Genomic DNA, 13,716 nt, shown 5'->3' on the forward strand with positions numbered 1-13,716 from the left:
CTGCCCTCTGTTCCAATTGTTTCTAATGGCTAGCTTCCCCCAGATGACTGTAAAACTGTAGTTTACAAAATCAATGCAGAATTCATTCACAAACACATAAAAGCATCGATTTTTATGCCATCTCTTTGCACAAAAGATTCGTTACATTTTTTTAAATTTTATTTATTTATTTATTCATTTTAGAGAGGAGAGAGAGAAGGGGGGAGGAGCAGGAAGCATCAACTCCCATATGTGCCTTGACCAGACAAGTGCAGGGTTTTGAACCGGCGACCTCAGCATTCCAGGTCGACACTTTATCCACTGCGCCACCGCAGGTCAGGCTCGTTACATTTTTGATGAACAATAACACCAAGAGCTTTGAGAAAAGGGGTAGATGTTGCAGATGAGAGGTGACCTACAATATTTTGAAAATATACTTGAGCAATAATATATATTTGATATATATACTTGAGTTAATAAGACTTAAAACATCCATAGCCCATGATCCTTCCATCCCACTTTTGGAAATCTATCTTACAGAAAAACATCTATTAATATGTAAATACTTATGTATGTGGATAGTTATTGCAGGAATTTACAAAAAAATCTGGAAACAGCCTGAATGTCTAAAATAGGGGAATGGTTGAGTACATGGTGGTTTAAGCATACAATGGAAGACTACATAGCCATTAAAAGGAGGAGGTAGATGAGCTGACAAGAAATAATGTTCGGCCATGGCTGGTGTGTTTAGCGGTAGAGCTTCAGCCTGGCGTGCAGAAGTCCCGGGTTCAATTCCCAGTCAGAGCACACAAGAGAAGCAACCATCTGCTTCTCCACGCCTCCCCTTTTCTCTCCCCCTTCCCTCTCTTTTTCTCTCTTCCCCTCCTACAGCCATCTCTCAACTGGTTTGAGCAAATTGGTCCCGGGCACTGAGGATGGCTCCATGGCCTAGCCGCAGGTGCTAAAATAGCTGGGTTATCAAGCAATGGAGCAATGGCCCAGATGGGCAGAGCATCGCCCCCTACTGGGCTTGCCAGGTGGACTCCGGTTCTGGGCACATGCAGGAGTCTGTCTCTCTGCCTCCCTGCCTCTCACTTAATTGAAAAACAGAGAGAGAGAGAGAGAGAGAGAGAGAGAGAGAGAGAAAGAAATAATGTTTAAGATAAATAAAAAAACAGGTTGCTGAGTAGCATGCCATTTTTGTAAAACAAAACAAAAAAATAAAAAATGTAAGCTAAAGAGATGGAAGAAGCAAGATTATAAAACTTTGATAATTACTGGAATTGGGGGAGTGGGGACAGGGATCCTTATACTAGTCTTGACTGTTCTGACTACTTGAAATTTTCCCCAATGAAAAGCATGGTAAAGGACATGAGCACAGAAGCCAAAGGTCGAGAGGGGGGATACATTGCAACTTGTCAACACTGGTCATCTTCAAAGAGCAGACGGGGAGGAAGGAGGGGAAGAGATATTTAACCTTCTTTTATATACCTCATATTGTCTGACTTATAATTTTTAAAAGTTCCAGTGAAGAAGAAAAGAAGCATAGATAGGATGTGTGGGACCCTGATACACAGAGACATTCACAGCCACAGTGGCTTAGGAATACGTCTTTCAAAATTTTGTTGGCCTTTGGAATTCTCTCTTCAAACACAAGCTTGCTCACCAGCTCAATATAGTGTATTTGACACATAAGAGGAGCGGCTCCAGACTAACTCCAGGGCCCAGCACCCTGCTGTCACAGTGCAGCTGGCAGTCCCAAAGGCACTGCTAAGGAACCGAGTTGGGAGCCAAGACCTGGGCCTAATCAAGGCTCCGGGAAGAAGGAAGTGTCTGTTTGGTCTGTGCAAACCTTAATCAGCCTGAGCCTCCGGGAGGTTTGAGAATTAGTAACCATAAGCCAACCCAATATGCATGAGAAGGATACAATTTTCCAAACCCAAAACACGTTCTAATAGCATGGCCTACATTTGGATAATCACCATTTTCTACAATAAAGTGAACTTCGACATCTAATTACATTAAATGCGGCTGGCTTGCTAAGGTAACACAGCGGGAAAGTCTGAGGTCCCATGCCTAACAAGGGCTATTACTTGGGTAATTCTACCACAAAAAGCCCTCAGCTGTCCCATCTGGGCTGAGGACAATGAACGTCTGTAAGAATTTCCTTTTATGGTTCAGCCCTAAACTGGAGAAACCCAAGTGCCCTTTCAGATGTCCTCATCTGCCATGTCCAGAGGTCAGACACTTTCCCAATGGGGAATAAGACTCAGTGTGTGGCCCAGGTGGCCCCCAGGGCTCTCCAGGGATGACAGGAGCAGGGCAGTTAAGAGGCACCTCTCATTAGGGTGAGTGGTCCACAAGCAGACACAGACCCAGCTGAGCTCTCAGGCAAAGCAAAGCGGCTGGTCCTCTGAGTTTATAGACCGAAGGGCTGAGCCTGGGCGCTCTGGCCTGCCGCCTCCTAGCAGGGCACGCTTCTGCCCTATGTGACTTCGCTGTGTTTGGCCGCTGGGCTAATGTGTGCTTGGACAGCAGAGCAGACGTGCAGGGTGGTGCTGGGCCCACCCCCTCTCCAGTTGCCTAGTGATCGGGCACAAGGGCCAGAGCCTCTCTCATTGTTTCCTCCAGGCTGAAAAAGCAATTCGAGAGGCTTTGTAATTTTTTTTATTTGAGCGAGAGTGCAAGCAGAGCTGCTGCAGGCCGGCTGCACAGGCCTGGAAGAACAAACACCCTCCCAGCACCAGTCCCTGAACAGCGAGATGAGTTCCTGCTGCAGACCTGGCTAGAGAGGCCCGGACATGAATGGGTCATAATTAAGGTTTTCACTCAATTTTAAAAATGCATTCCACGCACCCATTTTCCTCCCAAGATTTTAAATCAGAAATAGAAGTAGGATTTTATTGAGTCTTTCGTTGTCCTTTAAGGTGTCACCACGTGATAGTTAGTATTCTTTCAGTTAATTACATTCGTTTGGAGCTCCCCAACTGGCAAACTGCAAGCGATTCTAGGTACGCCAAGATATTGGCCGAGTACCTCCAGGGACCATGAGCGGCGTCTTCAGTTTAACCGGCGTTGTTCGGTTTATCATTTTCTAAGTTCGCCTTGGCATGAAAATCTTGAGACTCACGGTGTTAAGGGTGTGCTTTGTATTGTTCTGGCTTCAGGGCATGTGAAAACCCCATCCAGTTAGAAAATAAAAATGCATGTGTTACAGGCATCTCTTGTTTGATTGCGCTCCAAAGATAACTGCCTTTTTTACAAATCAAAGGCAAGACCTTCCTCCTGCAAAGTGATTACGACTCTCTGAAGGCTCAGGTAATAGTTGTTAGCATTTTTTAGCAATCAAGTATTTTTATTTTTATTTTTTTAATTTTTTTAATTCATTTTAGAGAGGAGAGGGAGAGAGAGAGAGAGAGAGAGAGAGAGGAGAGACAGAGAGAGAGAAGGGGGGAGGAGCTGGAAGCATCAACTCCCATATGTGCCTTGACCAGGCAAGCTCAAGGTTTCGAACCGGCGACCTCAGCATTTCCAGGTCGACGCTTTATCCACTGCACTACCACAGGTCAGGCCAAGTATTTTTAAATTAAAGTGTGTATATTTTTTTAGACGAAATGCTACAGCACACTTCAGACTACACTACAGTATAGTGTAAAACATAAGTGCTGGGAAACAAAAAAAAAATTGTGTGGTTCGCTTTATTGTGGCGGTCTGCAACCGGACCCGCAAACTCTCCAGGGTGCACCTGTATATTCTTTGGCAATGATTTGATGTAGGAAGTTCAGTCTACATTCTTTTCTGTCATCGGTCTAAAACATCTTTTTGTTAAACTCTATCAGGTTCAAAATCATACTGTATTTGGTTCGTAAAAGCTGTAGAATTATATATTTAAAATCACTTTATTCTTGAATGCTTTAGAGAAATGTGGCTATTAGTGGGCATGTGCCCTGTGGCAGAGCTGAATGAGCCAGAAAGCGAGGGAGGGAGGAAAGCGGGGAGGTAAGAGGAAGGAGGAATGCCATCTTTAGATGGCACATCTAGGGTAAAATTTGTTCACTGGGGACACAGACAACCTGGAGTGTCTCTGAGCAGGAAGAGGAAGCTATAAACAAATTCCCAGCCTGGGTTCTCTAATAAGTCCTTTAGGGTCTTTAGGTAGTAATACCTCAAGGGAGGGACACTATTTTCGACATTTAAAAAAACCTGAATTGAGGTCATACTTTAGTTTCTTGACTCTATCAGTATAACCCTGGTGAGCTCATAGGCTGATGAGCCAGTCTGACTGGGATGTCTGTGTTTTTGATTAATAAAAATGAGTAACTGGTTAATTATTTACTACTATGAGTACTTTGGCAGATACAGTACGTTTCCAAACATGGAATGCAGGATAGCGGCTGCCTGAGGTGAGAGTAAACAATTTGGCGCAGTGGGATAAAGCGTCGACCTGGGACACTGAGGTCGCCGGTTCGAAACCTTGGGCTTGCCTGGTCAAGGCACATATGGGAGTTGATGCTTCCTGCTCCTCCCCCCTTCTCTCTCTCCTCTCTCTCTAAAAATCAATAAATAAAATATTAAAAAAAAAAAAAAAAGAAAGAAAAGAAAAGAAAAGACATTCTTTCCTGCCTGACCAGTGGTGGCGCAGTGGATAAAGTGTCGACCTGGAAATGCTGAGGTCGCCGGTTCGAAACCCTGGGCTTGCCTGGTTAAGGCACATATGGGAGTTGATGCTTCCAGCTCCTCCCCCCTTCTCTCCCTCTCCTCTCTCTCCCTCTCTGTCTCTCTCCCTCTCTCTCCTCTCTAAAAATGAATAAATAAAATAAAATTTAAAAAAAAAAAAAAAAAAACAATTTGGAGGGGTTTGGGCTGGGAAAAGCTCAGGCTTCCTGAGCCAGTGGAAAGCACCTCATCCCGGAAGACAGGGGCCCTGGATTCAAGCCCCTGCTGGGCCACTGGTTGGCTACATGATGACAGGGGCAAACTAGTTTTCCTTTCTGGACCTTAGTTTCCCAGTGTCTGGAATGAGGGCGGTCGCCTATACGTCTAACGTCCTTTCCAGATGTAAAACAGCCATGTTCATGTGGCTCTAAGTTCGAACCTCCCACTCCTCCCAGAAGCCTTGCCAAGCTAAACCCGAAGATCCAGGATAATGATAACTTGCCCCAACTGTGTTAGGCATAAACAGGAAACCCGTGTCTTTCCCACCCTCGGTCGCAATGAGTGCAATGTCTGTCCTTCCTCCGTACGTGGTCATCTGTTTCAGAATAAATGCACTCACAAGCATGTTCATCTTTCAGACATGCCTGTCTGAGCTGGTGGTGGTTTCATTCTGATAGGGCCGAAGACAAGCTTCCAGCGAGCACCTTCTGATGAGCTCTGCTGTTCCCTGAGTGGCTCTGTGTCCACGGGGCCTGCCACAGCTGAGATGATACACTGAGATGAACTAGGGAGACACGGGCCTGGTACCTCTTCAAGGACAGACACTCATCAAGCGTATGCCTTAGTCTGCAGGTACCAGTGCCCAGAGCAGTGAATGAAGTGTCAGCTAGACCTACATCTGCTCCCCAGTGACTACCCTTGGGCAAGTTACTGAATTTCTCCAAGCCTGAGTTCGCTTGTCTATAAAACAGGGAAAACAAAAATTGATTCCAGGTGACTGTTTGGAAGACAAAAGTGCCACCATGTCTGTAAAGCGCGTTGGCGCAATGTCTGGCATCCAGCAGGCTCCTATAAATAAATATTTGTCTCCTTTCCGTTAACAGTTAAAGGGTGTGCTATGGTGATAAAGACTGGGGGGGGGGGGAGATGCACTACGATTATGTAAGAGAAAGTCTGTGTTCTTAGAAATCCCTACTGAAGTAGTTAGGGGTGCAGAGATACAATGTAGTTAGGGGTGCAGAGATACAATGTAGTTAGGGGTGCAGAGATACAATGTCTCCAATAGTTCAAGAAAAAACAGGCACAGATGATTACGTAAATGGATGAAAGATAAACAGAGAGATGGATGACTGGATGAATACATAGACAGAGACAGATGGACGGATGAATGGATGGATGGCTTGACAGAGAGACAGACAAGAGATGACCAAACTGACAACAGAGATGCACAAAGAGGCAGAACAACACACAGAGAGAATGATAAACCAGCCAAATGTAAGGAGTAGTGAATCTGAGTACAATGGATACGGATGGTTCTGAAACCTTTCTTGCAACTTTTCAGTAATTATGAATTATATTAAAATTAAGTGTTACCAAAAATATGTTTTCAAAGCTGTGGGTTGGGCAGGAGTAGATGCGTTTAGAGAAAATAGTAAGACCTCGCCAACTTGGTGTTTTGGTGTGAGGTGTTGATGGGCCCCATTAACCTCCCACCTGCAGCTCTGCCTGCTGAGCTTCCTGGAGGCACCCACGTGACAGGTGCATTTGAAACTTTCCAGGCCAAGGTCAAATCCCTAAGAGAGCTAAGGCGTTGAGGGTTGTAACCAAAGCCCTAATTAGTCCCTTGAAGGGACCATCGTTCTTTCCCAGCCGGCTAGCACTCACCTGGAATGCCCCCCATGCGATCAGGGGCCTGGGCTGTCCATTTTCATATGCTGGGGTCACTTATTTAAAACCAGATGCTGTTTCTGATTGTTCATGTGCCTGGGTCCCAGCCCTCTCAACTCACCCACAAATTCTTTTTTTTTTCACCCACAAATTCTGTATAAATTGGTGGAAACATTAAAGAAGCAGACAGATATATGTAGGAAGGCTGAGTGAGACCTTTTTCTGGTGCAGGTGGGAACAGGCTTTGCAGATGAGTTCAGAGAACAGGCCCAGTTCAAATAACTCACTAAGCCGCAATAAAAATGTGGTTTAGGGCAACAGGCCTGTGGGGTGAGAGAAGTCTCTCCAAGTGCTTGCGAGGGCTACACATTTAAGTTGGATCTTTTTTTTTTTTTTTTTTACAGAGACAGAGAGAGAGTCAGAGTGAAGGATAGACAGGGACAGACAGACAGGAACAGAGAGATGAGAAGCATCAATCATTAGTTTTTCGTTCTGACACCTTAGTTGTTCATTGATTGCTTTCTCATATGTGCCTTGACCGTGGGCCTTCAGCAGACCGAGTAACCCCTTGCTTGAGCCAGCGACCTTGGGTCCAAGCTGGTGAATTTTTGCTCAAACCAGATGAGCCCATGCTCAAGCTGGCGACCTCGGGGTCTTGAACCTGGGTCTTCTGCATCCCAGTCTGATGCTCTATCTATCCACTGCGCCACCGCCTGGTCAGGCAAGTTTGATTTTCAATAAACAATTTCTGCGCTCCAGAGAGATCTCCTTTGGGAGTGACCTAATTTACACCTGGCGCTTGTTCTGTGGACCTCTGTTGGTTTTGTGCTAAAGACACGTGAGGAAAGACACAGGGCAAATGTTTATTCCTTGTGGTGTTGATTTTGAACACAGTGTACAGACAGCAAAATGGGTATGAGTTCCATAGCTATGGCTCTTGGAGGATAAGCAACAGATGTCTTTATTAACACTTTCAAATACTTTATAAAACATACTAGCTTTGACCTAGAGCAAATCTACTTTTATTGGTGGCAGACTTGCCTATGGGTCTTAGAGTGGTCAACATGTAAACTTTAGAGTCATGAAATTTTAAAACTGGCAGGTCATCTGGTCCACACCTATCACAGTGTATGTGGACAGTGATGCCTAGAAGAAGTAAGGAACTTAATCTGTGGGCAATGAAGTAGCAGTAGGTTTATGATTACAACTCAGGTCTCACTGTAAAATCGATCAGTCACAGACTTAATATATTAATGGTAAATGCATACAATAGATAATGTTATACATAAGACAAGGTTTTGTGTTCAGATGCACAAAGATGTCTAGAAAGCAATAATAATATGTACTGTGAGCTTATGTCAAGTGAACAAAAACACCAAGTTGTACAACAGATTACATGGTGTTATCTTATTTTTGCAAAAATATGTACTTTGAGTAATTATACATGTACATGTACACTAGCTAGAAACACATAATTAGAGTAAAAGACATCTACCTTCAGTTTTCTCGGCTAGGTTAGATTTTCTATTTATTACATTTCTGTTACTGTTTGAAGTTTTTACACTATGTTTGTACTGCTTTTGCAACAAGAAGATGTAATTAAGATTTGTAAAAGGAACCCTGGCCGGGTTGTTCAGAGAATAGAGTGTCATTCTGGTGCGCCGAGGTCGCGGGTTCAATCCCCAGTTGGGGCACATGTGAGAAGCAACCAATGTGTGCACAACTAAATGGTACAACTAAGTGGGGCAGAAAGTTGATGCTTCTCTCTCTCTCCCTCCCATCCCCCCCTTCCTCTCTCTCTCTCTCTCAAATCAATAAAAAAAAAATTTTTTTTAAATTAAGAGTTGTAAAAGAAAAAGAAAACCCCACTTGGTCTCCTGTTTCCTGGCTCTTTGCTCTCTTTGAAAATGCACAAGTTGGCTCCCACCAAGGGGACAGGAGCCATGACAGAGCTGGACTGGTCAGGGGTGGGTATCATTTGTCACATCAATCAGTGCCCTCTGGAACCCAGGTGCCCACAGTGCCCCGAACCACGGGCCCAGAAGGCCGGAGTGGGCGAAAAGATGCTCCAGAACCAGCCGGCGATCTGCGGGGCAACCTGTGATATAAACCTCCGGCCTCCCGCCAAATTTATGTTTCCCATGCCTCCACGTCCTTATTTATGTATATAAGCTTTCTGGTGTGTGGGGTCCTGGTGAGAAAGAAACCATAAAAACAATGCGGATCGTCCCAGGCCAGGGAGGCCCATCTGCGGAGCTGGCACTAAATAATCCCCAAGGTGGCTGTGAGAACTTCCAGGCGGTCTCGTGGGGACAGCCAGCAGGCGAAGTCCATCTTGGGCAGGTGCAGGAAAACTATTTACAGCCTCAGAGGCCCCGCAGGCGTTCAGGAAACCCGATTACTCTATTTACGACGACTCCGGCAGCCAGAGACTAAGTGCGCTGCTCTGTCAAATGGCAGACGCTCTGGTGGAAGTGAATGCGCCCTCCCAGGACCCTGGGAGGGAGGGGAGGAGGGGCTGGGGACAGGCCTGAGTCTCCTCCTCCCCATCTCTACTGACAATAAATATGGAAAGGAAAGGCGGCACTCCCCAAGAGCTGAGACAAGTGTGAATTTAGCAGCCAAGCCTGAGTTTGGTGTTGGCGGTAGATGGGGGTTTGCGGTCGGTTTACACCGTGTGGCACTTCAGAACCCTTCTCCGGGCCCATTCCCAGGGTCCCTGTCACTGTGTCCTGCTTAAAGACAGGGAGCTTGAGAAGCAGGGGCCGCTCTCTGCTGCAGGAACAATAATGAGACCACAAGGGCAGAGTCCCCTGCTGGTCTCCCACAACCCGTGTTTCTGAGATGTATGTAAGGGGGTGGGATGGAGGAAGCCCTCGCCCAGGACAGGCAAAGGCTCTGGAGGGAAGCCAGCCCATGAGTGCTTTCATGGCTCTCATGGGGGCTGCAGCGGGATAATGGAGGAATTTCAATCGCTCGTTAAGTATGTCTTTTCCGTTTGAATTTTCACAAGACAAGAACACATTTTGTAAGCAGAATAAAACAGTAGAATATGCACAAGGAGCTCACTGGACAAAGCGCCCTTTGCTAGCAGAGTAATCACCTCTGATATATCTGCTTATCCTTGGATATCAGTGTTTGTAGGCAAAATAAAAAAATCAGTCATTTCTCTGCGGGACGGCCCTGCTCCTTAAAGGAGCCTGGTAAATTATCTCTGAGCAGCGGATTCACTGGCTCTTCATGTCTCAGGCTGTCTTCAAACGTCACTATTTTTGTATTTCAGGTTTTCCAAAAGAGAGAGACACTACGTTCAATTCCATTTGCCAGGCACGGCAGACAAGAGCACCGGAAGCCCACAGCAGGATGTGGCCATCCGGCCACTGGTGAGGACACCGGCTGGGCAGGTTCTGTCCTTGTTTCCCAGAGATCCTTGGGAAGGTTCGTGTGACCAACAAGACATCACAGAGCATATGATGATAAAGCCAGTCAAATAACACCTCTCTCCCTCCACTGGGTCTGTAGAAAATGCCGTCAAAAGTCCGAGTTCATCCTGGGAGATGCTGTCATGGTGACAAAGAATTCGGGTGCAGGGTCTGAGTGGCCTCTGTACCTTGCTCCTCTTCCGATGGCTGGCCAAGGCCTGGGAGGGACCTGCACCCCCCGGGAGCCGCAGAGCCTGCTAACAGCTTGTGAGTGGGAGTGGGGGGGAGCGGAGGGAGTTTACCAAAGAGACAATCACAGCAAGGAAGAGAGCTCGGAAACCCTCAGAGAAGGGCAGCAGGGCTTAGAGGTTAAAAGTGAGGCCTCTAGCCCTGGCCGGTTGGCTCAGCAGTAGAGCGTCGGCCTGGCGTGCGGGGGACTCGGGTTCGATTCCCGGCCAGGGCACATAGAAGCGCCCATTTGCTTCTCCACCCCCTCCCCCTCCTTCCTCTCTGTCTCTCTCTTCCCCTCCCGCAGCCAAGGCTTCATTGGAGCAGAGATGGCCCGGGTGCTGGGGATGGCTCCTTGGCCTCTGCCCCAGGCGCTAGAGTGGTTCTGGTCCTGGCAGAGCAACGCCCTGGAGAGGCAGAGCATCACCCCCTGGTGGGCGTGCCGGGTGGATCCCGGTCGGGCACATGCGGGAGTCTGTCTGACTGTCTCTCCCCATTTCCAGCTTCAGAAAAAGAAAAAAAAAAAAAGTGAGAGCCTGGCCTCCTGGGTTCAAATCCCGATGCCTCCATTTGTTTACCAGCTGTGTGACCTGAGGCCAGGCACTCAGTGTTTCTGCACCTCGGTTTCCCCACCTCACAGGGTTATCTGGAGGATTAAATGAGTTAATACATACAGAAATGCTAAGAATGCATTAAGCACTATATGAATGTCCTGACCTGTGATGGTGGAGTAGATAGAGCGTTGACCTGGAATGCTGAGGTTGCCAGTCTGAGGCCTGGGGCTTGCCCAGGGCTTGCCCGGTCAAGGCACATATGAGAAGCAATCAATGAACAACTAAAGTGAAGCAACTATGACTTGATTTGTCTTGCCCTCTCTCTCGTCCTCTCTCCCTCTCTCTAAAAATCAATCAACAAGATCTTTTTTTTTTTCATTCAGTGAGAGGAGGGGAGGCAGAGAGACAGACTCCTGCATGTGCTCCTACAAGGATCCATCCAGCAAACCCACTGGGGGCAATGTTCTACCCATCTGGGGCATTGCTCAGCAACCAAGCTCTTCTTAGCACCTGAGGCGGAGGCCTTGGAGCCACCCTCAGCACTGTGGCTGTGGGAGGGGAAGAGAGAGAGAGAGAAGCAAAAGGGGGAGGGATGGAGAAGTAGATGGGTGCTTCTCCTGTGTGCCCTGAATGGGAATTGAACACAGGCCCATTCATCCACACGCCAGGCCGATGCTCTACCACTGAGCTAACTGGCCAGGGCCAACAAAGTCTTAGAAAAAAAAAAGCAGTATATGAATGTCCACTATCGTTATCACTATGTCCTGCAGTGTCTGGGGCTCTCCATGTCCTTCTTGCAGGCCTCTGGCGCAGAAAGCAAAATGTTTCTTGTGTGTTGCTTCTCCTCAGACTCAGGCCAGACGACCTTCCTGTCTCGAGGCATTTGGAGGAAATTATACCCATGAATGATCACGTGTCAGCAGATTGCTCATGTCTGCCCTGAACGTAAGTAAAGGGAGCCTCCCAACAGCTCTCGGGGCGGCAGGTATGGTTAGAGAAATTACGGGAGCACAAGGAACAATGAGACTTGCCCAAAGTCACGCTGAGAGCAGACAGAGCTGGCCTGAGAAAGGGCAGGTCTCCCCAGGGCAGATTAAAAGGATCTGTTAGTCAGCAACAGCCACTGTTACTTCTTACGCACTACCCAGTTTACAAATCATCGTCACCCACGGGGTCTCATTTGATCTTCACTAGGGCAGGACAACTCTGGTCTACCCCAAGCCTCTCTCCCACCTTCCAGCTCTGACCACTGGTTTGGCAGACTGTGCTCAGATGGCCACAAACAATGCTCTAAGATTTGAGGCATAATCAAAACAATCAATCACACAGGCCAGCTGAACACCCAGCCCTTTAGTTTACCTTCCAAGGTCATTATTAAAGCAGTATTGTCCCCCTACGGAAACGGAAATGGAGCCTTAGGTCATATAGCTGGCAGGCTTCAGAACTAGAACTTGAACTTCTGACTCCACAACCACAGGAGAGGACCTCTGGTTCACGGGTCAGTTCCAGAGGATGGGGCAGAGGCACTGGCCCATCTGCTTCCCAATCCAGCCTCCCCATCTGGGTCCCAGTGTCCTTCCCCTCAGTGCCAGGGTCTCAGAACGAGCTGTGGGTATAGAGATGCCTCCATGGTCCACAGTATGGGGAAACAGGCTCTGGGGCCAGGGCTGTGCTAAAGATGCCAGCACCCTCACTGGGACACAAGGTCACATAGTCAAAAACAAATGACAGAGCTCACTTGAACCCAGACATTCTGCTCTCCAGAGACTGACCCAGAGTTGCCACTGACCAGCTGTGGCTCTGAGCATGCAGAAAGGGAGACCACAAAATTCTCTTTCTCCAAAACCTGGGTTTGCAGCCGGAGGCTCTCTCTGAAAGCACCTCTCCCATTAAATATCTCAAAACAAATAGGAATCTTACTTCCTGTCTCTAACCTCCTCGCCTCCCCCCTCCCTCACCCCCCAGGGCCTAAAACCAACACTGCTCAGCTTGCCCTTTGAAAGTTCTGCAGGAATGCCGGGCAGAGCACATGGAGGGGACAACACATGGAGGGGACAGCACGTGCAGGCCTGCTGTCAGGAGCTTCTCTCTGCTCACTCATTGCACGCTGCACAGAAGAGGCTGCAGCTGCTCACATCCTGAACGGAAAAAAAGACTGGCGTAGGCAAAACACACAGCCACACGCCCTCTAGCAAACGCACTTTGTTTTACAGTCAGCTCTGCGCCTCCGCCCCCTCCCCTGTGTTCCCAGGGAACGGAAAGTCAGATAGCTCCTGGGGACAAGGCTATAGCAGTGGGAAAGCAAAAGAGAGAACAAGGGTGTGATCATCGGTAGAAAAGGAAGGGTGAGCTTTAGAGCTTGGGGGAATGAAGAGCATGTTGCAGAGAGAGAGGCCTCTGCAAACACAGCTAAACACAAAGTGGTATGCCGAAGCAGGGATCTCCCCAAGGGGCCAGCGAATACCGCTAGTGCAAGGTCACTGCTCTCAGACACAGCACTGCTCCACGTTTCGGAAGTCCCCACTCACAGGGAAGGGTCCGAGACAATACAGTAGCAACGTCTTGCAAAACACACACGCACAAACGCAGACTTCTGTTTCTTCCCCTACACCAGTGCTGAATGCTAGAAAGTCTATGAGTGATTTCAATTTTAAAACTTTATGTCAGTGTTTTGATCTGTGGGATTTGTCAACACTCGCTCGACTGCATGACACAAGCCTCGACCTCTGTCCAGTGACATGTGTGCCCACACTGCACAAAGCCACAGCAAGCCCAGCTTCTTCCCAGCTCCTCTGTGCTGCACAGCCAGGCACAGCAGGTGATACAAACACCTCAATGATGACAACATGGAGGAAACGCTTCTGTACTCACGGTTGTCCCGGGGGAAGCCGGAGGAAAGGCGGGATTTGACTGCGTAAATGACCTTGCCGGAATGGTGGCATAGGCTGTTCCAAGGTTGGAGGCATAATCTAAACGAGAAATCACAGCAC

The 13,716-nt window shown here is 47.7% G+C and overlaps 1 protein-coding gene across 4 annotated transcripts in view; it reads right to left on the reverse strand.

Annotated features, from left to right (window-relative positions):
* Positions 1-13,716, reverse strand: part of RBM20 (RNA binding motif protein 20) — a 203,769-nt gene that overhangs the window by 41,134 nt on the left and 148,919 nt on the right. For all 4 annotated transcript variants that reach the window (XM_066354702.1, XM_066354700.1, XM_066354703.1 and 1 more), the window contains exon 5: positions 13,598-13,695. In XM_066354702.1, the coding sequence (XP_066210799.1) occupies positions 13,598-13,695 (98 nt within the window). The remainder of the gene's footprint in view (positions 1-13,597; positions 13,696-13,716) is intronic.

Source organism: Saccopteryx leptura, chromosome 13 (assembly GCF_036850995.1).
Source record: "Saccopteryx leptura isolate mSacLep1 chromosome 13, mSacLep1_pri_phased_curated, whole genome shotgun sequence".
Classification (NCBI taxonomy): domain Eukaryota; kingdom Metazoa; phylum Chordata; class Mammalia; order Chiroptera; family Emballonuridae; genus Saccopteryx; species Saccopteryx leptura.